The sequence below is a fragment of the Salvelinus namaycush genome, chromosome 33 (genome assembly GCF_016432855.1).
Source record: "Salvelinus namaycush isolate Seneca chromosome 33, SaNama_1.0, whole genome shotgun sequence".
Classification (NCBI taxonomy): domain Eukaryota; kingdom Metazoa; phylum Chordata; class Actinopteri; order Salmoniformes; family Salmonidae; genus Salvelinus; species Salvelinus namaycush.
Genome location: NC_052339.1, coordinates 19,112,276 through 19,138,544, shown reverse-complemented (window position 1 = coordinate 19,138,544; position 26,269 = coordinate 19,112,276). Strand labels below are relative to the sequence as shown.

The 26,269-nt window shown below is 42.0% G+C and overlaps 1 protein-coding gene across 1 annotated transcript in view; it reads right to left on the bottom strand.

Moving 5' to 3' along the window:
• Window positions 1–26,269, bottom strand: part of LOC120027783 (semaphorin-5A-like) — a 208,194-nt gene that overhangs the window by 84,681 nt on the left and 97,244 nt on the right. Inside the window, exons 7-11 of the mRNA XM_038972811.1 lie at window positions 23,025–23,238; window positions 20,140–20,425; window positions 17,322–17,457; window positions 4,245–4,449; window positions 984–1,191 (exon numbers count right to left, since the gene is read on the bottom strand). Coding sequence (XP_038828739.1) covers window positions 984–1,191; window positions 4,245–4,449; window positions 17,322–17,457; window positions 20,140–20,425; window positions 23,025–23,238 — 1,049 coding nt within the window. The remainder of the gene's footprint in view (window positions 1–983; window positions 1,192–4,244; window positions 4,450–17,321; window positions 17,458–20,139; window positions 20,426–23,024; window positions 23,239–26,269) is intronic.

Genomic DNA, 26,269 nt, shown 5'->3' with positions numbered 1-26,269 from the left:
AGGCCTCTGCTCTGAACGATCTGGTACCTCTGTCAGAAACTCAATATGTCTCATTAACATACTCCCACTACAATAGCCACAGCAGCTGAGGGGACAAGAAGGCCGAGCAACACTATATTACATTGGCATCATGCCAGGCCCACTATAATTGGATTAATTAACAAGTAATTAGCTTGTAACAACTATGAAACTACATGCAGTTGTGGAGAAGTAGTGTATGTGTGTGGGTCTGTGGGTGGGTCTTTGTCTGAAACCTAATCTCTGGTGGACAGATTCTCATGGACAGATGAAACGTTGAGAATCTGTCAAGGCACACGTATAATTATGTGATTACGAGCAGCAGTAGTTTCTGTTTTTTAAATATTTTTGATTGATTATTTGGACGAATCAGGATTGGGCAAAGGTGGTGCTTAAGCTGGTGCGGTGTTATTGAAGCCCGTGATGAACGGTTTCCACTAGATTCCACAGCAACACAGTCAAAATTGGCTATATTGTAAAAATTCATCAACACAATAATGCGCTTTTTAACCATGATTAACACAGGTGAAATTAGTGGAAGGGTTTGGCTGAGAGTTTCCATTTCCACGGGAGGACACCTCGCCTCCTTCCTTTGCACAAAGGTAATCACAATTGTTAACGGCATACACCCCAGAAGTAAAACAGGAAATTACAAACCTTGGTAAAATCATTTTACTTCTGGGTTACCAAGATCTGTAACCTGAAGACTTGTTTTAGCTCCATAAAATAATGTCTAGACTTTAGCTCAGTTGGCTAACATATTCTTGTTCACCTGGATTGCACAGCTTTGATACCTAGGAGGTTGTGTGTGTGTGTGTGTGTGTGTGTGTGTGTGTGTGTGTGTGTGTGTGTGTGTGTGTGTGTGTGTGTGTGTGTGTGTGTGTGTGTGTGTGTGTGTGTGTGTGTGTGTGTGTGTGTGCGTGCGCGTGTGTGTGCATGCGTACACGTCTGTGTGTACTACTCACTCTCTGGTCTTGTGGAAGTTGCATCTCATCAGTGGTATCTTGATGACCTGGTCCCTGACCCCGACGTACAGCTCACTGCTGCTGTGAAGGATCAGGAGGCTTCTGATTGGTTGTCTCCTCCTGGGCGGGAACAACTCAATCTCATCCAATAGACAGCTGCCCATGGACTGGTTCAGAGGAGACAGGACCTTACGGATGGTTCCATAATCTGGAGAGGAGAGAGTAGGAGAAGGAGGTAGATAAAAAAAGAGGGAACATTTCTGTCTCATATGTATTAAACAGTATTCTTCTTTTTCAAAGGGAGTGGATGAGGGAGAGGAAGTCACCATTGACTCTATATTTGGCAACGTTGCAACATCCCCAATCAACTACAATAGCTTACTCCCTCTGGAAAAGTACACTACATGACCAAAAGTATGTGGAAACCTGCTCGTCAAACATCTCATTCCAAAATCATGGGCATTAATATGGAGTTGGTCCTTCTTTAACTGCTATAACAGCCTCCACTCTTCTGGGAAGGCATTCCACTCCATGTTGGAACATTGCTGCATGGACTTGCTTCCATTTAGCCACAAGAGCATTAGTGAGGTCGGGCACTGATGTTGGGCATTTAGGCCTGGCTCGCAGTCGGCATTCCAATTTATCCAAAAGGTGTTTGGTGGGGGTGAGGTCAGGGCTTTTTGCAGGCTAGTCAAGCTCTTCCACACTGATCTCAACAAACCATTTCTGTATGGACCTCGCTTTGTGCATGGGGGCATTGTCATGCTGAAATAGGAAAGAGCCTTCCCCAAACTGTTGCCACAAAGTTGGAAGCCCATAATCATCCAGAATGTGTGTGCTGTAGTGATTTCCCTTCACTGGAACTAAGGGGCCTAGCTCTAACCATGAAAAACAGCCCCAGACCATAATTCCTCCCCTACCAGACAGGTGGTTCTGTGCATTCGGACAGGTAGCGTTCTCCTGGCATCCGCCAAACTCAGATTCGTCCATCGGACTGACAGACGGTAAAGCGTGATTCATCACTCCAGAGAACTAATTTCCACTTCTCCAGAGACCAATGGCGGCGAGCTTTACACCACTCCAGCCGATACTTGGCATTGCGTATGGTGATATTACTCTTGTGTGCGGCTGCTCGGCCATGGAAACCCATTTCATGAAGCTCCCGATGAACAGTTATTGTGTTGACGTTGCTTCCATAGGAAGTGTGGAACTCGGTAGTGAGTGTTGCAACCGAGGACAAAATATTTTTACAGGCTACGCGCTTCAGCACTCAGGGGTCCCATTCTGTGAGCTTGTGTGGCTTATCACTTCGCGGCTGAACTGTTGTTGCTCTTAGAAGTTTCCCCTTCACAATAACAACACTTACAGTTGACTGGGGCAGCTCTAGCAGGGTTGAAATGAGTCTAACTGACTTGTTGGAAAGGTGGCATCCTATGACGGTGCCATGTTGAAAGTTACTGAGCTGATCAGGCCATTCTACTGCCAATTTTTGTCTATGGAGATTGCATGGCTGTGTACTCGATTTCATACACCTGTCAACAACAGATGTGACTGAAATAGCCAAATTCACTAATTTAAAGTGTTTTTAGACATGCTAAACTGCCATCATAGGAAGTCTTGATTTACAGATTAGGTCAGCATTTATAAGATGACCTCTGTGGTCCAGTACTGTAATGTTTCATGCAGATTGCCTCCATTCAATTCCATTTATTCTTGGCAAGAATGGGAACATCCCATGTGATTGCATAAGATACAGAATTTGGAGGCAACTCAAGCTAACATCGTCAATTATACATGTATTCCCTGTGGGGAGGGGAATGTAATTAGATCTAAGAAAGTTGAATTCCTATTCCCTAACAAAGCTTCAAGGTGGTAAAATACAAAAGTACAGTCCTGCATGTAGAGTAGAGTTTTTCACTGCGGCAGCAATGGATGTTTTATAGATCTGTAGGGAAACTGATATCCGAGATACTCAGAAATTGATGACTACACTTGACTAAAAGCTACAAGCAAAGAAATGTTGGAAATAGTTTGGTTCAACATGCTACAATAGTGTTAGCGTTCATGGCTAGATCCTGCCTAAAAACAGTTTGTTTTGTCTATTTTATACAAACAGGAATTAAAGAGGATTTGTGTGGTTTACAAAGCCAAAAGTTGGAAAAACATTGTACGACACTACCTAGTTGTTCGGCCCTCTAGTAAAACAAATCAGGTACCAGAGAATGGTCCCAATCAGAGCAGTGCACTAGAGTGCTAATAGCCAGTGATTAGCTATGTATGCTAGCCGTTGCTAATGGCCCTGGCACTGGTTCAGATGTTTTCATTAAGGTCTGGTTAGCATCCAGAAACTTGTCTGCTCTGTGTGAACCCACCGATCTCATTGCCGCATTGATCACACAGACACACTCACGCACGTATAAGCACACATCCACACACAATGAGAGTGGAGATACACACACTCACTCATGCACATACAAACACACACAAACACAATGGGAGCAATGTTTTGTTAGCAGGACCGTCAGACAGACAGAAATGCCCCAAGGCTAGTGATGCAGAACAGGTGGAGAAGGGATCCAGAAATAACAGGGGCACAGAATGAGACAGAGCATGGCTGTATAATCCAGCAGCGATAAGAGGAGGTTAAGCCTTCCAGTCTGGTTGCTGTGTTACATACTTCCCGTCCACTGTCTGGTTGCTGTGTTACATCATTCCTGTCCTCTGTCTGGTTGCTGTGTTACATACTGTACCTGTGTTTTTCACATTACCGCCATGCTTCCCCTTGACAGGCGACTGGTTGCAATTTCATGGTGTTTAACATTTCTCAGTGAGGGATTGAGTGTGTGGAAAAGGATGGTGTGTGTGTGTCTGGGGGGGGGGGGGGTGAGTCTGCTGGATGGGCAAGGTTGTGTGCCTCTGTGTGTGTGTGTGTGTGTGTGTGTGTGTGTGTGTGTGCTGCTGCATATGGAGGACACATGGCAGTTCATTGCGATCCCATTAATGTCAGCTGAATAAAAGCTTTGATGTCTCCTCAGAGCTACACATCTAATGCCATCATTCACCTTCCTGAACCACTCCACCATGTGCAGAGTCAAAGGGCTAGGAATCAGATAGTCACACACACACACACGCGCACACGCGCACACGCACACACACACACACACACACACACACACACACACACACACACACACACACACACACACACACACACACACACACACACACACACACACACACACACACACACTTCAATTTTACCTGTGGCCAGGTAGATGATGTGGAACAGCATGTCTTTGCCCTGCACCACGTCCACAGCTACGTGGGAGAAGCGGATATTATCCTCCATAAAGTAAGGGACAGGCTGGACCGGCTGAACCACCTCATTCATCAGCAGGAACTTCTGGGCATCCTGCAGGTTCCTCTCTGTCAGATTCACGTAGGAGCCGTAGTCTATGGTACCACACTCGAGGGAGAAAGAGAGGGACAGAGATCATATATTTGTGCTTCCCATGACTGTGTTTTTGTATTTTAATGCAATATATACAGTACCAGTCAAAATGTTTGGACACACCTACTCATTCCAGGGTTTTTATTTTTTAAATTTTTTTAAACTATGTTCTACATTGTAGAATAATAGTGAAGACATCAAAACTATGAAATAACATATACTATAGAATCATGTAGTAACCAAAAAAGTGTTAAACAAATCCAAATATATTTTATATTTGAGATTCTACAAAGTAGCCATCCTTTGCCTTGATGACAGCTTACAGATCTGAGGAAGTGACTACTTTTCTGAAACTATTGGATTGGCTGCCTTCAACTAATGGCAGGGCTGTATCTAGAACTGCACGTTGAAGATAGAAATAGAATGAATAGAGCACACACAATCTCCTGTACTATTCCAATCTATCTGAGAGTCTTATTGGATCTACACAATACATTTATTTCTGAACATTTTGTAAATGTTTATTCTCCTGAATATCCATTGCCCCAGGTGTACAATCAAATCAAACCAATTAATCAATTATATTTTGTACAGAAAAGTATAAATAAGTTGTGATACTCAACTACTGACTCTTCCAACATGCCACTGAAAAGTTTGAAAGCTGCAATTAATTGTATGATACCTGAAAATACTGCAGAGTAATTCAAATCCTTTCGCAAACATTGGAAACAGCAAGTTGGATGCTTAGCAAAAACAACTTTGAACCTCTTTGTCCATCTGAGGGTAAATGTTCTTGTTACAAACACACACTATACCATCTTTAAAGGGATAGTTTACTGAGACTAAAACTAACAGATTTTCCACCTACCTTGGCTGTAGTTGATTCATGAAGGCAGTTTTGGGATATTTAGTTTCCTTTTGACACTCAATAGCCATCATTTGTTACTGTTAGCACTCTCAGTAACGCTTAACATTACACTGTTCTTGTGCCTGTGCAATACAACTGTAATTACGTTTGGGGCAACAATTTATTAGCATGTTGTTACATAATACTTTTGCAATTGCATTTTAATTGCATAGAAATGAGCTGAGAGTTTTTTGTAACTACTGCACACAAGAGGAATAGTGTCTAGTCCTTATTCTACTTATGTAATAACTCCATTATTATGCAAGTCCTATGTAACAACAATGTTGCTATTGTAATAATCACAGAGTTACTACACAAGAACTTGATGCCAAGTGTTACTGTATTACCTTATGTCTCACTCATTGTGAAAATATATTTGTTTGTCATTTTGAAGCTGCAAAAGTGGTCTACTCTAATGTTGAGGTGATTCCATGTCCCTCATATATTTCATTCTAGACTATAAACTATATTAAGATGAATATCTAAGAGCCCCCTAAACCACATGCTTATGATCATATATTTAGACTAATTCAACTAACTGTCGTAGCTTTTTGGCAGCCATCAAAAATATATATTTTTTTGCTTTCTTGCATATATTAAAATACCTTAAAATATTTTGGGGTTTTCTGAGAGATATTCCAATACTTTCAATATTATGTTGTTTTTCTGAGACCTGTACTTGAATATGAAAGAAAATATTTGCCTTTTAGTTGAAATGTCATAACCTATATTTGACGACCTTGAGTTTTTGAAAAGGTAGTATTTTCAAATGAACTACAAAACATAACTATTTTCTACCCAGGTCTGGTACTAACTGTATGTATGGCTTATAGTATAGTGAGATATGCATGTAAAATGTATTATAACAACCATTGGGAAATCATCAATAAGAGTTTTGTGCAAAACACATCAATCTCTCTCTGACAGTGAGTTAAACGATGAATTCATTTTGCATTTAAAAGTGAGAGATGACTATCTGCACTCAGACACACCCACCCCAGTCTGATGGTATATGAACTGTTAATACACAGCAACATGATTCACCATTATCTATGACTGCTGGATCAATTCATACAGTTTAAGAGAAGAGGGAGATATTTCTCTAGACAGATAGGTCATTAACCATTCAATCAATGGTCAGGGTGTGTGTGAGTAATGATTTCACAGGAAGTTGGGGAAAGATCCATGTTGGTGTGTGTGTGTATTTGTGTATGTGTGTGTGTGAGTCTCTCTCTCGCTCTGTGTGTGTGTGTGTGTGTTTGTGTGTGTGTAGGGTGCTAGATATATGGGCAGGCCATTTTACATCAATGCAGGGCTGCCATAAATCCAAAGCTCGTAAATCGAATCCTCCAACATTGACAAATACTTGATGAAGATGTCACCCCAACCTAGATAAAGTGTGCTGTACTCCAACAGTGAAATGTGTGTGTGTGTGTGTGTGTGTGTGTGTGTGTGTGTGTGTGTGTGTGTGTGTGTGTGTGTGTGTGTGTGTGTGTGTGTGTGTGTGTGTGTGTGTGTGTGTGTGTGTGTGTGTGTGTGTATGTGTGTGTGTGTGTCTGTGTGTGTGTGTGTCTGTGTGTGTGTGTGTGTGCGTGTGTGTGTATGCATGTGTATGCATGTGTGTGCGTGCGTGTGTCAAATGGTGCATTTCAGAGCAATTCCCCCTGAGCTTGGAAAAGGCTGGTTTACACACACACACACATACACTTTATCCTCTCTAACAGGGCCCTGTGCAGACCTACACAGCCACAGTGGGCAGGGCAAGGCTTTGGTCAGATACTACAAGCCAGAGGAAATTGGTTTCCATCCAGGCAATTTCTCCTAGCCTCAAGTGACTGGAATCTGTGTGTGTGTGTGTTTCTTCATGTGCAAATATGTGTGTCTATCAAGCGTAAAACTCGCTGACCAAGTTCACCTTAGGCTTTTGGTTACATGAGTGATATGGAACATGTGTGTGCAGCCGGCCGTGTCTGTAGCCGCGCGCGTGTGTGCGTGCCCTCCACTGGCTCCCCCAACCCCTTGAGAAAATGAAATCACATTCAGACTGTTGTGGGTAGATTAGCCTGTAGGCCATCTGCTAAGCCTGCTAGCCCTGAGAACTGCTATCCCTGAGAGCTGCTAGCCCTGAGAGCTGCTAGCCCTGAGAACTGCTAGCCCTGAGAACTGCTAGCCCTGAGAGCTGCTAGCCCTGAGAGCTGCTAGCCCTTCCAGCCATACACCATTCTCTCTGTGTCCTGACTAAAAAGCACAGAGCTTTAAAGCTAAGGTTTCCAAATCCTCCCTCTGTTCCACAGCCCTATGGGGTCAGAGCATAGCCGCGGGAAGTAGGGGTGCTGAGGGTTTTATGAAAAAAATTAAACAACATTTAAAAATATATATTGTTTTCACAAGAGTAGTGCACTGGACCTTTAATACACGGAACAATAATATAAATGCAACATGTAAAGTGTTGCTCCTATGTTTTCTGAGCTGAAAAAAAATATCACTGAAATGTTCCATATGCACAAAAATCTTATTTCTATCAAATTTTCTGCACAAATTTGTTTACATCACTGTTAGTGAGCATTTCTCCTTGGTCAAATTAATCGATCCACCTGAAAAGTGTGGCATATCAAGAAGCTGATTAAACAGCATGATCATTACCTTGTACCTTGTACGGTGAACAATAAAAGGCCACTCTAAAATGTGCAGTTTTGTCACACAACACAATGCCACAGATGTCTCAACTTTTGAGGGAGTGTACAATTGGCATGCTGACTGCAGGAATGTCCACCAGAGCTGTTGCCAGATAATTTAATGTTCATTTCTCTACCATAAGCCGCTTCCAATGTCGTTTTAAAGAATTCGGCAGTATGTCCAACTGCCCTCACAACCACAGACCACGTGTAACCACGCCAGCCCAGGACCTCCACATACGGTTTCTTCACCAGCCGGACCATCTGAGACGAGCCACCCGTACAGCTGATGAAACTGTGGGTTTGCACAACTGAAGCATTTCTGCACAAACTGTCAGAAACCGTCTCAGGGAAGCTCATCTGCGTGCTCGTCATCATCACCAGGGTCTTGGCCTGACTGTAGTTCGGCGTTGTAACTGACTTCAGTGGGAAAATGCTCACCTTCGATGACCACTGACACGCTGGAGAAGTGTGCTCTTCATGGATGCATCTTGATTTCAACTGTACTGGGCCGATGGCAGACAGTGTGTACGGCGTCATGTGGGTGAGCGGTTTGCTTATGTCAACGTTGTAAACAGAGTGCCCCATGGTGGCGGTGGGGTTATAGTATGGGCAGGCATAAGCTATCGACAACAAACACAATTGTGTTTTATGATTGGCAATTTGAATGCACAGAGATACTTGGGCCCATTGCCGTGCCATTAATCCGCCACCATAATCTCATGTTTCTCCATGATAATGCACGGACCCATTTTGCAAGGATCTGTACACAATTCCTGGAAGCTGAAAATGTCCCAGTTCTTCCATGGCCTGCATACTCACCAGACATGTCACCCATTGAGCATGTTTGGATGCTCTGGATCGACATGTACGACAGCGTGTTCCAGTTCCCATTTATATCCAGCAACTTCGCACAGCCATTGAAGAGGAGTGGGACAACATTCCACAGGCCACAATCAACAGCCTGTTCAACTTTATACAAAGGAGATGTGTCACGCTGCATGAGGCAAATGGTGGTCACACCAGATACTGACTGGTTTTCTGATCCACTCCCCTACCTTTTTTTTTAAAGGTATCTATGAGCAACAGATGCATATCTGTATTCCCAGTCATGTGAAATCCATTGATTAGGGCCTAATTTATTTATTTAAATCGACTGATATGAACTGTAACTCAGTAAAATCTTGGAAATTGTTGCATTTTGCATTCATATTTTCGTTCATTGAAGTATTATTCGAGCGATATCGACGTCTGTAGCGTGGGCAAAAGCATGTTTTCAGCATCTCCACTTTGGCAAAAAAGGTAGTTGTATAATTAAGAACATGACTCAATAGTTGGAGTTGTAAGAGTCGTTGCCCTGTCCCTTTCTCTTTGATTGTCATTTTAATGGAATCCATGAAGAACAAAACCCAGGCCTCAGACATTTACATCAAAAAGTGCAAAGGTATAGGCAAAGAAACAAAACATCCACTTCAAATGAAATGTTTTTATTGATCAAATAACATGGAAAACAACCACTTTTTGTGCTGTATTAATTTACCATCCTTACAAACCACTTAATGTACATTACTGTATTGTACACAAGCTGGTCATCTAGGTTTGTAACTACACTTTCCATCACCATGAAGAAAAACAATGTACAGTAGAGTAATTGAGTACATTGAGACATCAAATGGTTTGTGATGATGTGGATGACTTGGTTGAGCATGGCGCTTGCAATGCTAGGGTTGTGGGTTTGAAAAAGCATGCAAATGTATGTACTCCCTACTGTAAGTTGTTTTGGATAAGAGTGTCTACTGAAAAGGAATGAATAGACCATTTCAGTTTTCACATAGAAATAAGTTTGCAAAGTATTTCAAGAAACTGGAAAACATATATCAAGCAACTATTGTTATATTCCAACAGTATTATCAGATTAACTGTTTTGTACAGAGTCAAGTTACAAATGCTGGTAAACATTCAAATACATTTAGTTAATTTTTCACAAAAGTCATGCACTGAGCCTTCACTAGTCCTGTATTAGTGGACAGATAAAGACATCTTCAGCGTGGGCAAATTTTTTTTATTCTGCACCCCCCAACAGGCAAAAAAAGAATCGCAGCACCCCCACAGCCAAACAAATTTCTGTGGCTATGGGTCAGAGAGGCTTCAGAGAATGAAGTGCCATTCGTGATAGGTAGAAGTTGACCTGAAAACAGATCTAGGATCAGATTACCCTCAACCCACTCCTAACCTTAAACTATAAGGGAGATGTAATAACACCTGGTCCTGGGTCAGTGGTTAGGGGCAACTTCTTCCGGCTCCACTGTAGTGGTGCGATTGGGATGTTGTAAATTTCACATCAGTGAGTTTTATAACGCGAGGTCGTCATTATTAACAGGTTTGTGAGGAGATTGAAAGAGAGAGAGTGAGAGAGAATGAATTAATGAGAGGGAGTGTACAGGGACTCTGGGGCTTGCTCATCAGCCCTACACACAAGCACGCACGCACACACACACACACTCAAGCACGCACACAAACAAACACAAACACAAACACAAATGCATACCCACCCATACACATAACCACATGCACACATGTATATACTGTACTCGATACCATCTACTGCATCTTGCCTATGCCGTTCTGTACCATCACTTATTCATATATCTTTATGTACATATTCTTTATCCCTTTGCACTTGTTAGATTACTCGTTGGTTATTACTGCATTGTCAGAACTAGAAGCACAAGCATTTCGCTACACTCGCATTAACATCTGCTAACCATGTGTATGTGACAAATACAATTTGATTTGATTTGACACACACTTTCTGTTGTATGCGATTATGTTTGTGTGTGTTGGTTAATTGGACAGAGTTGTTGAGGTGATAAAATCTCTCAGAATAACCAGGTGAAAGCCTGAGTCCATGACGGCTAGATGTCCACCAGAGCTGACTGTCCATTGGAAACAGACACAGGCGCGGTCGTCCGTCGCCATCTCAGATGTAAAATCTTAATTTGATCACTCTTTTGTTGCTGACAATATTCCTGCACAGCAGGAAATGCAAACTTTGTGTATTTGAGTTTTTAAAACGTTTATAATTTCCAATTTAAAAAAAACAACTTAATTTGCCTTAATGAAAAATATATCAATCCCTACAAAAACGGCCATTAATTATAATCCACATAATAATTCACATTTTCTGTTGCTGCAGGATGATTTTCCTGCTGTAGCAAACTGGCTCAAATTAAGATCCAACATCTGTAAGGCACTGACCTGAGTCATACATCTGTCTTGTCACACTATGGTAGTAGCTATTAGCCTGATTTGTTATATTCAATTGGTCATATTCAACTTTAAAAACTGATTCAGGCTCATCCCTCCCAAAACATATCCCAGGGTTAGAGTTGGGGTAGGTGTATATTTACCTGAAAGTCAGTGTTAGGGTTGGTGTATACTTGGTTTAATGACATGTCTGTAGACAATTAGAATGTGACAAGTGTCACTGGTCAAAACAACATTTAGTTTATACTCTGGTGGAATGTCTGTCAACCGGCGCTGCGACTGTTTCCTTGTTGCACAGACATGAAAAAAGTTAATGTCTCTGCAAACTTCGCAATGCCTGTTGTCGTGGTTACTGGGCTGCTACAGCAACAAGACCAAATCCACTGTGACAAGTAGTTCTAAAATTCTCATATAGAATGACCTACTTTTATTTTGTCACACACACAACCAAAAGCTAATTTCTGTAAACTCGCCATCATTACCTTGTAATTAATTATGTTGTTGTGGTGGGTTTATTTTCCTTTAATAATTAATAAAAAGTAGATAAAGTTAAGGCGTTGTCAGCTATACTCTGGTCATTATTTGAACTGGTTACTTACTTACTTACTTACTTTATTGTCCCCATGGGGAAATTTTGTTGCAGTGTCATGTACACATTTAAAGTGGCGTTAAATACAAAACAAGATTGACAATACAACTTTCAATAACAGTCACGCACCAATAAAAAAAAAATTATAGTAAGAAATAAGAAATTTAAAAAATAAAACATTTAAAACATTTAAAACATTTAAAACAAAGACTAGCCTGCTGGCCTTAAAGGTCAATGGGAACATTTGCCCAAGCTATTTAAGAGGGATATCACACCTGGCACAAATGATTGTCTCGTTCTATTTTTCCTGCTGAGGGGTGCCCTATACCTGCTTAGCCAGCTAGCTACCTAGCTAACAAGCTACTAACGAACCAAAACATTGTTTAGACAGTTGCTTTTAGTTGGCTTGCTTGCTAGGTGGACATTTACCACATTCATTTTTAAATGGATGGGTTTATTGGTGTTCAAATAGAGCAAGCTGCTGAAGCCCAGTGCCTTGGGTTCATGCATGTTAACATCAGAAGTCTCCTCCATAAGTTTGCTTTATTCACTGCTTTAGCACACTTCGCCAACCCTGATGTCCTAGCTGTGTCTGAATCCTGGCTTAGGAAGGCCACCAAAAATTCTGAAATTTCCATCCCCAACTACAACATTTTCCGTCAAGACAGAACTGATAAAGGGGGTGGAATTGCAATATACTGTAGAGATCTGTCATACTATCCAGGTCTATGCCCAAAGTTCGAGTTTATACTTTTAAAGATCCATCTCTCCAAAAATAAGTCCCTCACTGTTGCTGCTTGTTATAGACCCCTCTCCGCTCCCAGCTGTGCCCTGGACACCATATGTGAATTGATTGCCCCCCATCTATCGTCAGAGTTCGTACTGCTAGTTGACCTAAATTGGGATATGCTTAACACCCCGGCCGTCCGACAATCTAAGCTAGATCCCCTTAATCTCACAAATGATCAAGGAACCTACCAGGTACAACCCCAAATCCGTAAACATGGGCACCCTCATAGATATCATCCTGACCAACTTGCCCTCTAAATACACCTCTGCTGTTTTCAACCAGGATCTCAGTGGTCACTGATTCATTCCCTGCGTCCGTTATGGGTCCACGGTCAAATGACCACCCCTCATCACTGTCAAATGCTCCCTAAAACACTTCTGCAAGCAGGTCTTTCTAATTGACCTGGCCTGGGTATCCTGGAAGGATATTGACCTCATCCCATCAGTAGAGGATGCCTGGTTATTCTTTAAAAGTGTTTTCCTCAACATCTTAAATAAGCATGCCCCTTTCAAAAATTGTAGAACCAAGAACAGATATTGCCCTTGGTTAACTCCAGGCTAGACTGACCTTGACCAGCACAAAAACACCCTGTGGCATACTGCACTAGCTTCGAATAGTCCCCGCGATATGCAACTTTTCAGGGAAGTCAGGAACCAATATGCACAGTCAGTTAGGAAAGCAAAGGCTAGCTTTTTCAAACAGAAATTTGCATCCTGCAGCAATAATTCCAAAAAGTTTTTGGACACTGTAAAGTCCATTAAGAATACCTCCTCCCAGCTGCACACTGCACTGAGACTAGGAAACACTGTCACCACTGATAAATCCACGATAATTGAGAATTTCAATAAGCATTTCTCTACGGCTGGCCATGCTTTCCACCTGGCTACCCCAACCCCAGCCAACAGCTCTGCACCCCCCGCAGCAACTGTTCCAAGCCCCCCGCTTCTCCTTCACCCAAATCCAGACAGCTGGCGTTCTGAAAGAGCTGCAAAATCTGGATCCCTACAAATCAGCTGGTTTAGACAATCTGGACCCTCTCTTCCTAAAATTATCCGCCGCCATTGTTGCAACCCCTATTACTAGTCTGTTCAACCTCTCTTTCGTATCGTCTGAGATTACCAAAGATTGGAAAGCGGCTGTGGTCATCCCCCTCTTCAAAGGGGGAGACACTCTAGACCCAAACTGTTACAGACCTATATCCATCCTGCCCTGCCTTTCTAAGGTTTTTGAAATCCAAGTGAACAAACAGATCGTCCGACCATTTCGAATCCCACCGTACCTTGTCTGCTATGTGATCTGGTTTCCGAGCTGGTCACGGGTCCACCTCAGCCACCCCCATGTCCTAAACGATATCATAACCGCCATCGATAAAAGACAGTACCGTGCAGCCATCTTCATCGACCTGGCCAAGGCTTTCGACTCTGTCAATCACCGTATTCATATCGGCAGACTCAACAGCCTTGGTTTCTCTACTGGCTGCCTCGCCTGGTTCACTAACTACTTCTCTGATAGAGTTCACTGTATGAAATCGGAGAGCCTGTTGACCGGACCTCTGGCAGTCTCTATGGGGGTGCCACAGGGTTAAATTCTCGGGCCGACTCTTTTCTCTGTATATATCAATGATTTCGCTCTTGCTGCGGATGATTCTTTGATCCACCTCTACGCAGACGACACCATTCTGTATACATCTGGCCCTTCTTTGGACACTGTGTTTTAACAAACCTCCAAACGAGCCTCAACGCCATACAACATTCCTTCCGTGGCCTCCAGCTGCTTTTAAATGCTAGTAAAACTAAATGCATGCTCTTCAACCGATCGCTGCCCGCACCCGCCCGCCCGACTAGCGTCACTACTCTGGACGGTTCTGACTTAGAATATGTGGACAACGATAAATACCTAGGTGTCTGGCTAGACTGTAAACTCTCCTTCCAGACTCACATTAAACTCTCCAATCCAAAGTTAAATCTAGAATCTGCTTCCTATTTCGCACCAAAGCATCCTTCACTCATGCTGCCAAACATACCCTCGTAAAACTGACTATCCTACCGATCCTTGACTTCAGCGATGTCATTTACAAAATAGCCTCCAATACTCTACTCAGCAAATTGTATGCAGTTTATCACAGTGCCGTCCGTTTTGTCACCAAAGCCCCATATACTACCCACCACTGCGACCTGTATGCTCTCATTGGCTGGTCCTCGCTACATATTCGTCGCCAAACCCACTGGCTCCAGGTCATCTATAAGTCTTTGCTAGGTGAAGCTCCGCCTTATCTCAGCTCACTGGTCACCACAGTAACACCCACCTGTAGCACACGCTCCAGCAGGTACAGTGGGGCAAAAAAGTATTTAGTCAGCCACCAATTGTGCAAGTTCTCCCACTTAAAAAGATGAGAGAGGCCTGTAATTTTCATCATAGGTACACTTCAACTATGACAGACAAAATGAGGGGAAAAAATCCAGAAAATCACATTGTAGGATTTTTAATGAATTTATTTGCAAATGATGGTGGAAAATAAGTATTTGGTCACCTACAAACAAGCAAGATTTCTGGCTCTCACAGACCTGTAACTTCTTCTTTAAGAGGCTCCTCTGTCCTCCACTCGTTAACTGTATTAATGGCACCTGTTTGAACTTGTTATCAGTATAAAAGACACCTGTCCACAACCTCAAACAGTCACACTCCAAACTCCACTATGGCCAAGACCAAAGAGCTGTCAAAGGACACCAGAAACAAAATTGTAGACCTGCACCAGGCTGGGAAGACTGAATCTGCAATAGGAAAGCAGCTTGGTTTGAAGAAATCAACTGTGGGAGCAATTATTAGGAAATGAAAGACATACAAGACCACTGATAATCTCCCTCGATCTGGGGCTCCACACAAGATCTCACCCCGTGGGGTCAAAATGATCACAAGAACGGTGAGCAAAAATCCCAGAACCACACGGGGGGACCTAGTGAATGACCTGCAGAGAGCTGGGACCAAAGTAACAAAGCCTACCATCAGTAACACACTACGCCGCCAGGGACTCAAATCCTGCAGTGCCAGACGTGTCCCCCTGCTTAAGCCAGTACATGTCCAGGCCCGTCTGAAGTTTGCTAGAGAGCATTTGGATGATCCAGAAGAAGATTGGGAGAATGTCATATGGTCAGATGAAACCAAAATAGAACTTTTTGATAAAAACTCAACTCGTCGTGTTTGGAGGACAAAGAATGCTGAGTTGCATCCAAAGAACACCATACCTACTGTGAAGCATGGGGGTGGAAACATCATGCTTTGGGGCTGTTTTTCTGCAAAGGGACCAGGACGACTGATCCGTGTAAAGGAAAGAATGAATGGGACCATGTTACGTGAGATTTTGAGTAAAAACCTCCTTCCATCAGCAAGGGCATTGAAGATGAAACGTGGCTGGGTCTTTCAGCATGACAATGATCCCAAACACACCGCCCGGGCAACGAAGGAGTGGCTTCGAGTAGCTTCGTAAGAAGCATTTCAAGGTCCTGGAGTGGCCTAGCCAGTCACCAGATCTCAACCCCATAGAAAGAATTTGGAGGGAGTTGAAAGTCCGTGTTGCCCAGCAACAGCCCCAAAACATCACTGCTCTAGAGGAGATCTGCATGGAGGAATGGGCCAAAATACCAGCAACAGTGTGTGAAAACCTTGTGAAGACTTACAGAAAACATTTGACCTCTGTCATTGTCAACAAAGGGTATATAACAAAGTATTGAGATAAACTTTTGTTATTGACCAAATACTTATTTTCCACCATAATTTGCAAATAAATTCATTAAAAATCCTACAATGTGATTTTCTGGATTTTTTTCTTCTCATTTTGTCTGTCATAGTTGAAGTGTACCTATGATGAAAATTACAGGCCTCTCTCATCTTTTTAAGCGGGAGAACTTGCACAATTGGTGGCTGACTAAATACTTTTTTGCCCCACTGTATATTTCACTGGTCATCCCCAAAGCCAACACCTACTTTGGCCGCCTTTCCTTACAGTTCTCTGCTGCCAATGACAGGAACGAATTGCAAAAATTACTGAAGTTGGAGACTTATATCTACCTCACTAACTTTAAGCGTCAGCTGTCAGAGCAGCTTACCGATCGCTGCAGCTGTACACAGCCCATCTGTAAATAGCCCATCCAACCAACTACCTACCTCATCCCCATATTTGTTTTTGTTTTTCTGCTCTTTTGCACACCAGTATTTCTACTTGCACATCCTCATCTGCACATATCACTCCAGTGTAAATTGCTAAATTGTAATTACTTCTCCACTATTGGCCTATTTATTGCCTTACCTCCTTACTTAATTTGCACACACTGTATACAGATTTTTCTATTGCATTATTGACTGTACGTTTGTTTATCCCATGTGTAACTCTGTGTTGTTTTTGTCGCGCTGCTTTGCTTTATCTTGGCCAGGTCGCAGATGTAAATGAGAACTTGTTCTCAACTGGCCTACCTGGTAAAAAATCTAATAAAAATGCCATGCAGAGGCTGTCGTTTTGTATTTAAACTTTTTCATAACGAAGACGATAAGTTTGATGTCTGATGATAATAGAATGGTAACGATGTCACTGCGACAACTGTCTACAGACATGTTGATCGACCGACTGCAAACCAGTCTTTCGGGTTGGGGTAGGTGAGTATTTACCTGGAAGTCAGGGTTAGGGTTAGGGTAGGGTAGCCAGGCGGAGCGAGAGTTCTCCTGGTACTTGAAGGGACCTCCAAACACCTGGGTGATGGCACTGAGGTTGAAGGCACACACCGCAGACGCTGCTATGCTGTTCCTGAAGGGGGAAGAGAGGGATAGCGATAAATATACAGTGCCTTCAGAAAGTATTCACACCACTTGACTTTTCCCACATTTTGTTGTATTAGGAAGTGGGATTAACATTTTTTAGTTGTCATTTTTTGTCAACTATCTATACAAAATACTCTATAATGTCAAAGTGGATTTTCTTTCACTTTGACATTACATTTGAAAAAATAAATATAAAAAATAAAACAATAATATATCTTGAAATAAAACAATAATATATCTTGATTCAAGTCAATACATGTTAGAATCATCTTTGGCAGTGATTACAGCTGTGAGTCTTGGTAAGACTCTAAGAGCTTTGCACACCTGGATTGTACAATATTTGGCAATGATTATTTTCTAAATTCTTCAAGCTCTGTCAAATTGGTAGTTGATCATCGCTAGACAATCATTTTAAGGTCTTACCAAAGATTTTCAAGCAGATTTAAGTCACAACTGTAACTGTGAGACTCAGGAACTTTCATTGTCTTCTTGGTAAGCAACTCCAGTATAGATTCGGCCTTGTGTTTTAGGTTATTGTCCTGCTGAAAGGTGAATTCATCTTCCAGTGTCTGGTGGAAAGCAGACGGAACCAGGTTTTCCTCTAGGATTTTGCCTGTGCTTAGCTCCATTCTGGGGTTTTTTATCCTGAAAAACTCCCCGTAATGATTACAAGCATACCCATAACACGATGCAGCCACCACTATGCTTGAAAATATGGACAGTGGTACTCAGTAATGTGTTGTATTGGATTTGCCCCAAACAAAACACTTTGAAGTCAGGATAAAAGTGAATTGCTTTGCCACATTTTTTGCCACATTTTTTGCAGTATTACTTCAGTGCATTGTTGCAAACAGGATGCATGTTTTGGAATATTTTTATTCTGTACAGGCTTCCTTCTTTTCACTCTGTCAGTTAGGTTAGTATTGTGGAGTAACTACAATGTTGTTGATCCATCCTCAGTTTTCTCCTATCACAGCCATTAAACTCTGTAACTGTTTAAATTCACCATTGGCCTCATGGTGAAATCCCTGAGCGGTTTCCTTCCTCTCCGGCAAATGATTTAGGAAGGACGTCTGGATCTTTGTAGTGACTGGGTGTATTGATACACCATCCAAAAGGTAATTAATAACTTCACCATTGTAATGGCTTCTAGGAGTAGTGGGTGGAGGAGTCAGCCGCAGAGAGCAGGGTAGTTCAAAACGTGGATCTTTATTCCAAGAACAGAGTAACGGTCACGCCAAACACAAGGGCGCATAAAATACCCAGTCCAACAAATAGGACGAAACTGTCCAGGAAAACGGAATCCACAATAATCCACACACCATGAACAGAAAAACAAGCCCGCACAAAAGCCGGCGGGCCTACCGGGTTTAAATAGCCAAAAACAAAACCGGGATTCGTGGCAACCATGCTCAAAGGGATATACAATGTCTGCTTTTTAATTTATTTTACCCATCTACCAATAGGTTCTTTTTTTGCGAGGCTTTGGAAAACCTCCCTGGTCTTTGAGGTTGAATCTGTGTTTGAAATTTACAGCTCGACTGACCGACCTTACAGATAATTGTAAGTGTGGGGTACAGAAATCATGTTAAACGCTAAAATTGCACACAGAGTGAGTCAATGCAACTTACTATGTGACTTGTTATGTGACTTTTGTTTTTACTCCTGTACTTATTAGGCTTGCCATAACAAAGGGGTTGAATTCTTATTTACTCAAGACATTTCAGCTTTCATTTTTACTTAATTTGGAGAAAAAAATTAAAACAGAACTCCACTTTACATTATGGGGTATTGTGTGTAGGCTAGAATGTGGAAAAAGTCAAGGAGTGTGAATACTTTCTGAAGGAACTGTATATGGTTAGGATTTTGTCTGCTGACTGTTAATGTCCAGTCTGTGTTTTTGTCCTCTAAATATACCTACACATCTGTCCCTACCAGTTAGTGTCTATAACACAGACTCAGATCCTACTGTGAGTGATGGTGTAAGGTGACTATAAATTTAACACCAGGCTTCAATTAAGATGTTCTGCCTCTGTGGCTAAGTGTATGGATCGGGCCTGACGGATAGCTTTGACTTTTCAAACTGTCACTTTCCACAAAAGCATGTCTCTTCTAAGAGGTGAGAAAATTGAAAATTAAAGAAATGAGTTTAAAGTCAAACTGTGAAACTAAACGTGTGTGAATGACGATAGTATGTATAACATGACTGTTCATTTTAAGCTGTGCCTGAAGTATACTTCAGTATTTTGGCAACTTCAAGGTTTATCATACATTATAAACTGGGTGGTTCAAGCGCTGAATGCTGATTGGCTGACAGCTGTGGTATATCAGACAGGTATGACAAACCATTTATTTTTACTGTACGAATAGCCCTTAGCCGTGGTATATTGGCCATATACCATACCCCCTCGGGTATCATTGCTTAATAATACAGGCAGAATATACCCTCTGTGTGTGTGTGTGTGTGTGTGTGTGTGTGTGTGTGTGTGTGTGTGTGTGTGTGTGTGTGTGTGTGTGTGTGTGTGTGTGTGTGTGTGTGTGTGTGTGTGTGTGTGTGTGTGTGTGTGTGTGTGTGTGTGTGTGTGTGTGTGTGTGTGTGTGTGTGTGTGTGTGTGTGTGTGTGTGTGTGTGTGTGTATAGTATAGTATAGTATGCGTCTCACACTTACACATTAGTAGTGAAGATCCCATAGAGCAGTTCTAGCTCTGGCAGGTAGAACGTCCCCTGTAGTTCATTATAGTTGAACGGTATCTCTCCTGGTCGAGAGCAGTTCAACCGCGCCTTCATGAACGTGGTCCAGGTGTCCTCCAATAGGAAGCGGCCCCCAATGTCGTTCTTACAGACCCGGGCAGCGCGAGAGAACACGGTCCGACCGCAGTCATGTTCCACCGCATTCTCTCGGAAGAAGAAGTAGGTGAAGTTCCCAATGTCATAGGAGGAGACAAAGTTAGGTTCTGTTGAATGAGGACACAAAGTTAGGTTCTGTTGTAGGGGGGGACAAAGTTAGGTTCTGTTGTAGGAGGAGACAAAGTTAGGTTCTGTTAAAGGAGGAGACAAAGTTAGGTTCTGTTAAAGGAGGAGACAAACTATTCAGACCACTTGACTTTTTCTACATTTTGTTACGTTACAGCCTTATTCTAAAATTGATTAAATTGTTTTTTTCCCTCATCAATCTACACACTACCCCATAACGACGCTACAAGCTTGGCACACCTGTATTTGGGGAGTTTCTCCCATTCTTCTCTGCAGATCCACTCAAGCTCTGTCAGGTTGGATGGGGAGTGTCGCTTTACAGCTATTTTCAGGTCTCTCCAGAGATGTTCGATAGGGTTCAAGTCCGGGCTCTGGCTGGGCCACTCAAAAACATTCAGAGACTTTTCCCGAAGCCACTCCTGTGTTGTTTTGGCTGTGTGCTTAGGGTTGTTGTCATGTTGAAAGGTTTACCTTCTCCCCAGTCTGAGGTCCTGAGTGCACTGGAGCAGGTTTTCATCAAGTATGTCTGTACTTGGCTCCGTTCATCTTTCCCTCGATCCTGACTAGTCTCCCAGTCCCTGTTGCTGAAAAACATCGCCACAGCATGATGTTGCCAGCGCCATGCTTCACTATAGGGATGGTGCCAGGTTTCCTCCAGATTTGACGCTTGGTTTTCAAGCCAAGAGTTCAACCTTGGTTTCATCTGACCAGAGAATCTTGTTTCTCATGGTCTGAGAGTATTTAGGTGCCTTTTGGCAAACTCCAAGCGGGCGGACATGTGCCTTTTACTGAGGAGTGGCATCCGTCTGGCCACTCTACCATAATGGCCTGATAGATGGAGTGCTGCAGAGATGGTTGTCCTTCTGGAAGGTTCTCCCATCTCCACAGAAGAGCTATGTCAGAGTGACCATCAGGTTCTTGGTCACTTCCCTGACCAAGGCCCTTCTCCCCCGATTACTCATTTTGGCCAGGCTGCCAGCTCTAGGAAGATTCTTGGTGGTTCCAAACGTCTTCCATTTAAGAATGATGGAGGCCACTGTGTTCTTGGGGACCTTCAACGCTGCAGACATTTTTGGTATCCTTCCCCAGATCTGTGCTTCGACACAATCCTGTCTCAGAGCTCTACGGACAATTTCTTCGACCTCATCGCTTGGTTTTTGCTCTGACATTTGTGCTTTTCCAAATCATGTCCAATCACTTGAATTTACCACAGGTGGACTCCAATCAAGTCGCAGAAACAGGATGATCAATGGAAACAGGATGCACCTGAGCTCAATTTCAAGTCTTATAGCAAAGGGTCTGAATACTTATGTAAATAAGCTATTTCTGTTTTTTTTTTAAATTAATTTTCAAAAAATCTGTTTTCACTTTGTCATTATGGAGTATCGTGCGTAGATTGATGAGGAAAATAATTTTTGAATAAGGCTGTAACAAAATGTGGAAAAAGTCAATGGGTCTGAATACTTTCCGAATGCACTGTATATGACAATGAGTTCTGAGTGATTGACTAGGGGTCCATAGGAATGTGAGGTTGAGGTGATTAGTCTTAATAAATGATGGCATTGTTATTAATGACTTTGTGTTTCAAAATTAATTATTTATCGAGGGAACCCCTAAAGGTTAGGATGAGGTATGACCAAAACACTGGTGTAGTGTAATAGTTGTCAACCCATCTAAAACTGCTGACCTTCCTAGAGCACTCATTGATGAGCTGTTCATTTTTATGTATGACATTATTGCACCTTAACCGCACGCTTTATCCTCTCTGACAGTGATTTAATTCACTTTTAAATGAAAGAGTTTTTCCCCCTTGTTTGCTCTTTCAACCCCTCCTCTCCTCTGCACCTTTGCACAGCATCACATGAGAAAAGAGAGAAAAAAATCAATTTGCCATAAAATTAGTTATTAAACCTTTTCTCAAAGGTTGTCGCGGCGCTATGTATGTGGTGGCTTTTAATTTATTTTTTCAATCTGGCTTTAATGTGAATCAGATAAAATCCTGACAAGATAGCGATTGACCTGCTCTTTTAGAGCAAGTGAACGACTGAAGCAGCGTATTCAATCAGCAGCCCTGTTCCAGGTGGGGTGTGCTGTTGAACTGCGATCCACTGAGCTCTTCAGAACGACACACTGATTTCATTGTTTCAGTACCAGATGGAAATGTCACTTTTATATCCTTCAAAAGGAAAGAACAAAATATTTAAAAAATATATATATATATATATACTGTATATATATTGTAAAAGAAGCTAAAAAGTGTGGATATGTTCTTTGTCATCAATACACTGCATGGCAGTGACAGACGTCCGTATCACTGACATTTTGACACTTCCTGTAAACACCACTACCTTACTTCTACCCTTTCCCCCTCATCCACCCCTTTTCTCCCTCTATATGAACTACTTTTCCTCCTCTCTATACCTTTACTGCTTATCCCCCTGCCCCTTTACCACCTTCCATTTCCCAGCCTACCATTGAGCCATTTGGAGTTGTACTGTGCAGTGCATTATTGGCAGCAGCCGCCTATCTCCTACCGCTTGCTTCTCTACCCCTACTACCCTTACCTCTACCACATCCTACCATTGAGCCATTTGGAGTTGTACTGTGCAGTGCGTAGAGGCGGCAGCCCCCCCAGACTGCGGTAGATAGCTGGGTCTCTGCCAGAGAAGTCCATGGCGGTGGCAGCATAGAGCTCCCCGCTGGAGGTGATCAGGGCTGTGGAGTTATGGAGAGGGTTGTAGGGACAACGGGCCATCCCACTGATCTGGTCATGGATCTCTGTCAGGTTGGTCAGCTAGAGGGGGCGGGGGAGAGAGGGTGGAGAGGGGGAGGAGATGAGGGGCAGGAGGAGGGAGAGGGGAGAGGATTAATGTGTTTATAATGCACACAAGCAGGAGTGGAGAGGGAGTGTGAGCACACATCACATGATTTTTAACTCCCCTCTCCTTGACTGGAATTCGTCACTCCCATACAAACATTGATTGGTCTCAAATACTGTGAGTTTCAGCAGAATGATCACACAATGAGACAAGGCTAAACATTGAGCACGTTGCTTGGTTTCCACAGAACCAAGGGAGAGATTTGGAGATTGACTTGAATAATTGATTATGATAGTAAAAGTTCAAGTGAAACAGAGAAGTCACAATTGGCAGCATTTATAGTTGATAAAGGCAAAGCAGTGTGAGTGCAGACTGTTTTACAAAACACCTTTGTATGATTGTTTATTTCACCACTTTGTCGATTTCTCATCTCATTACTAGCTTGTCATCGCTAACATCCAGCTCGTTCCTGCTAATGCTAATCATTGCCTACCTGACACATACAGTCAATACCAAAAGACACAGACATACATACACATGTACTGCTTGGTCAACATGAGCTCATTTAAATTCCAAAACTTTATACATTTTCAGAAATGTTGTGGAATTAGTTGTTAAAAAAGAAGAAATTATCAAATAAATTATTGTGTTTTTTCACTATCTCATCATGATGGCATGGGGTTGTTCAATGACAGACATGTTTCTTGTTTAAAATCTATCACTTGGTGGTTTCAATTCAGAGAGAAAATATTTTTTTTTGCTAAATGCTATATATCCGCCTCACTCTCAGAGAAATAACTAGTACTGCTATAGTAGGTTTGAAAACTTCTTCAGGATTGGTGGGTCCCCCACGGGATGGTTGAGCTAACGTAGGCTAATGCGATTAGCATTAGGCTGTAAATAACAAGAACATTTCGCAGGACATGGACATATCTGATATTGGCAGAAAGCTTAAAATCTTGTTAATCGAACTGCACTGTCCAATTTACAGTAGCTATTACAGTGAAATAATACCATGCTATTGTTTGAGGTGAGTGCACAGTTATGAACTTGAAAAGTTATTAATAAACCAATTATGCACATTTGGGCAGTCTTGACCCAACAGTTTGAACAGAAATGCAATGGTTCATTGGGTCAGTCTAAAACGTTGCACATACACTCCCGCCATCTAGTGGCCAAAATCTAAATTGTGCCTGGGCTGGAATAATACATTATGGCCTTTCTCTTGCATTTCAAAGATGATGGTACAAAAAATATATTTTAAAAATGTTTTTTTTTGTTTTTTTGTACCAGATCTAATGTGCTATGTTCTCCTACATTCATTTCACATTTTCACAAACGTCAAAGTGTCTCTTTTCAAATGGTATCAAGAATATGCATATCCTTGCTTTAATGCCTGAGCTATAGGCAGTTAGATTTGGGTATGTCATTTTAGGCAAAAATTGAAAAAAAAGTCAGATCCTTATTAAACAGTCAAATGCAACAAATAACTACATTTTTTATAAAGACATTCAGAAATTATACTGTACATTTGTGACATCAATAAAAAAAAAATGCAATACAGTAATATGAGATCTGTATGTAAAACATTTACATTTGACATTTTAGTCATTTAGCAGATGTTCTTTTCCAGAGAGACTTATAGTAAGTGCATTCATCTTAAGATAGCTAGGTGAGACAACCACATATCACAGTCAAATAAACAGGATACGAACATTCCATTCCAGCCAAACAATGGACATATATCGTTTTGCAAACAAATCTGAGAACAGTAATATTTTACACACACATGAAGCTACCCATAAGCAATCATTTCTGATGAAAAAACACAAATGTGAAAAATTGGTGGATAGTGTTTGGGAAATAAACTCTTCATTTGGACAGAACTCAGATTATAAAGAAGGATATGGAACAATAAACAATAATGCCTGTGAAACTGCTGTTTCTCCTCTAGGAAGAAACCTGTCTCTTATTGTTACTGTTACTGCTAAAATCCTACCTTTAGCTATCAAGTTTGGATACAAAACCAATCCCTGGAGAATCAATCGAGGTAAAATAGAGGCAACCTACAGTCTACCTACGCAGTCCCCAGCACAGAGCTCTTATGGCCATATCTATGTGGGTGGGTATTGCTGGTAATTAGCTATAGCATCTTTTTAGGCAAGAATATGACTCTTCCCACAGCCTTTTATAATCAGCTTAACCTATATCCAAAACCACACTCTAAGAACAAGAACACAACATCTGGACAGGACCGATGCTCATAGAAAACCTCCATCTTCACTGTACTTCCTGGAGAAGTTCATGCACTTTTTATTCCTCCTGGTTTGGTTGTTCTGATGAATAGCGGACATACATCTGTTTTCCTTGATAAAGCATTATTAAACCACATCAGTGACTTAGGGAAAGCCTCTCCGTTTTCACAAGCAGCTCCATGCGAAGCTCAGAGCTCAGACGTTTGGTTTGTCTGCCTTTGAAAGCGAGGCCAAATCCAGCTCTCCGTGTTTAAAAATACTCTACAGTACGACCTACACTTGGCCCTAAGACAGTGCACTTGTTCCCAATAAAAACCCACACAACATAAACTGAGGCAAAAGCCTTGGATATGTTTACGAGCTGGAATGTACACAGTGTTTTCTTTGCTAATATGACATTTTAACTCATGGTGTAACCGTGAAGGAGAGATGCTTAGGGCAAGGCTTCCACCTCCATTCCTATCAATCTAAACCGTGAGGTATTTTTATACATTTATATAAACCATCATTCCGTTCTTCCCATTTATGGTTAACCACATACTGTTGTAGAAATGTATCTTTGTTTCAATGGAAACCCTTCCCATAAACTTTAAAAGCTTACTAATTCCCCAAATGGTGTTCTGCAATGGTCAATTTTAGGGCCGCTATAGTTTCTTTCCCCCCCACTAACCATCGCATTAAGCTATGAGGCAACGCTACACATTACTCACATCGACCCAGGTGTGTTCTTAACTGCACATCCTGCCTGACG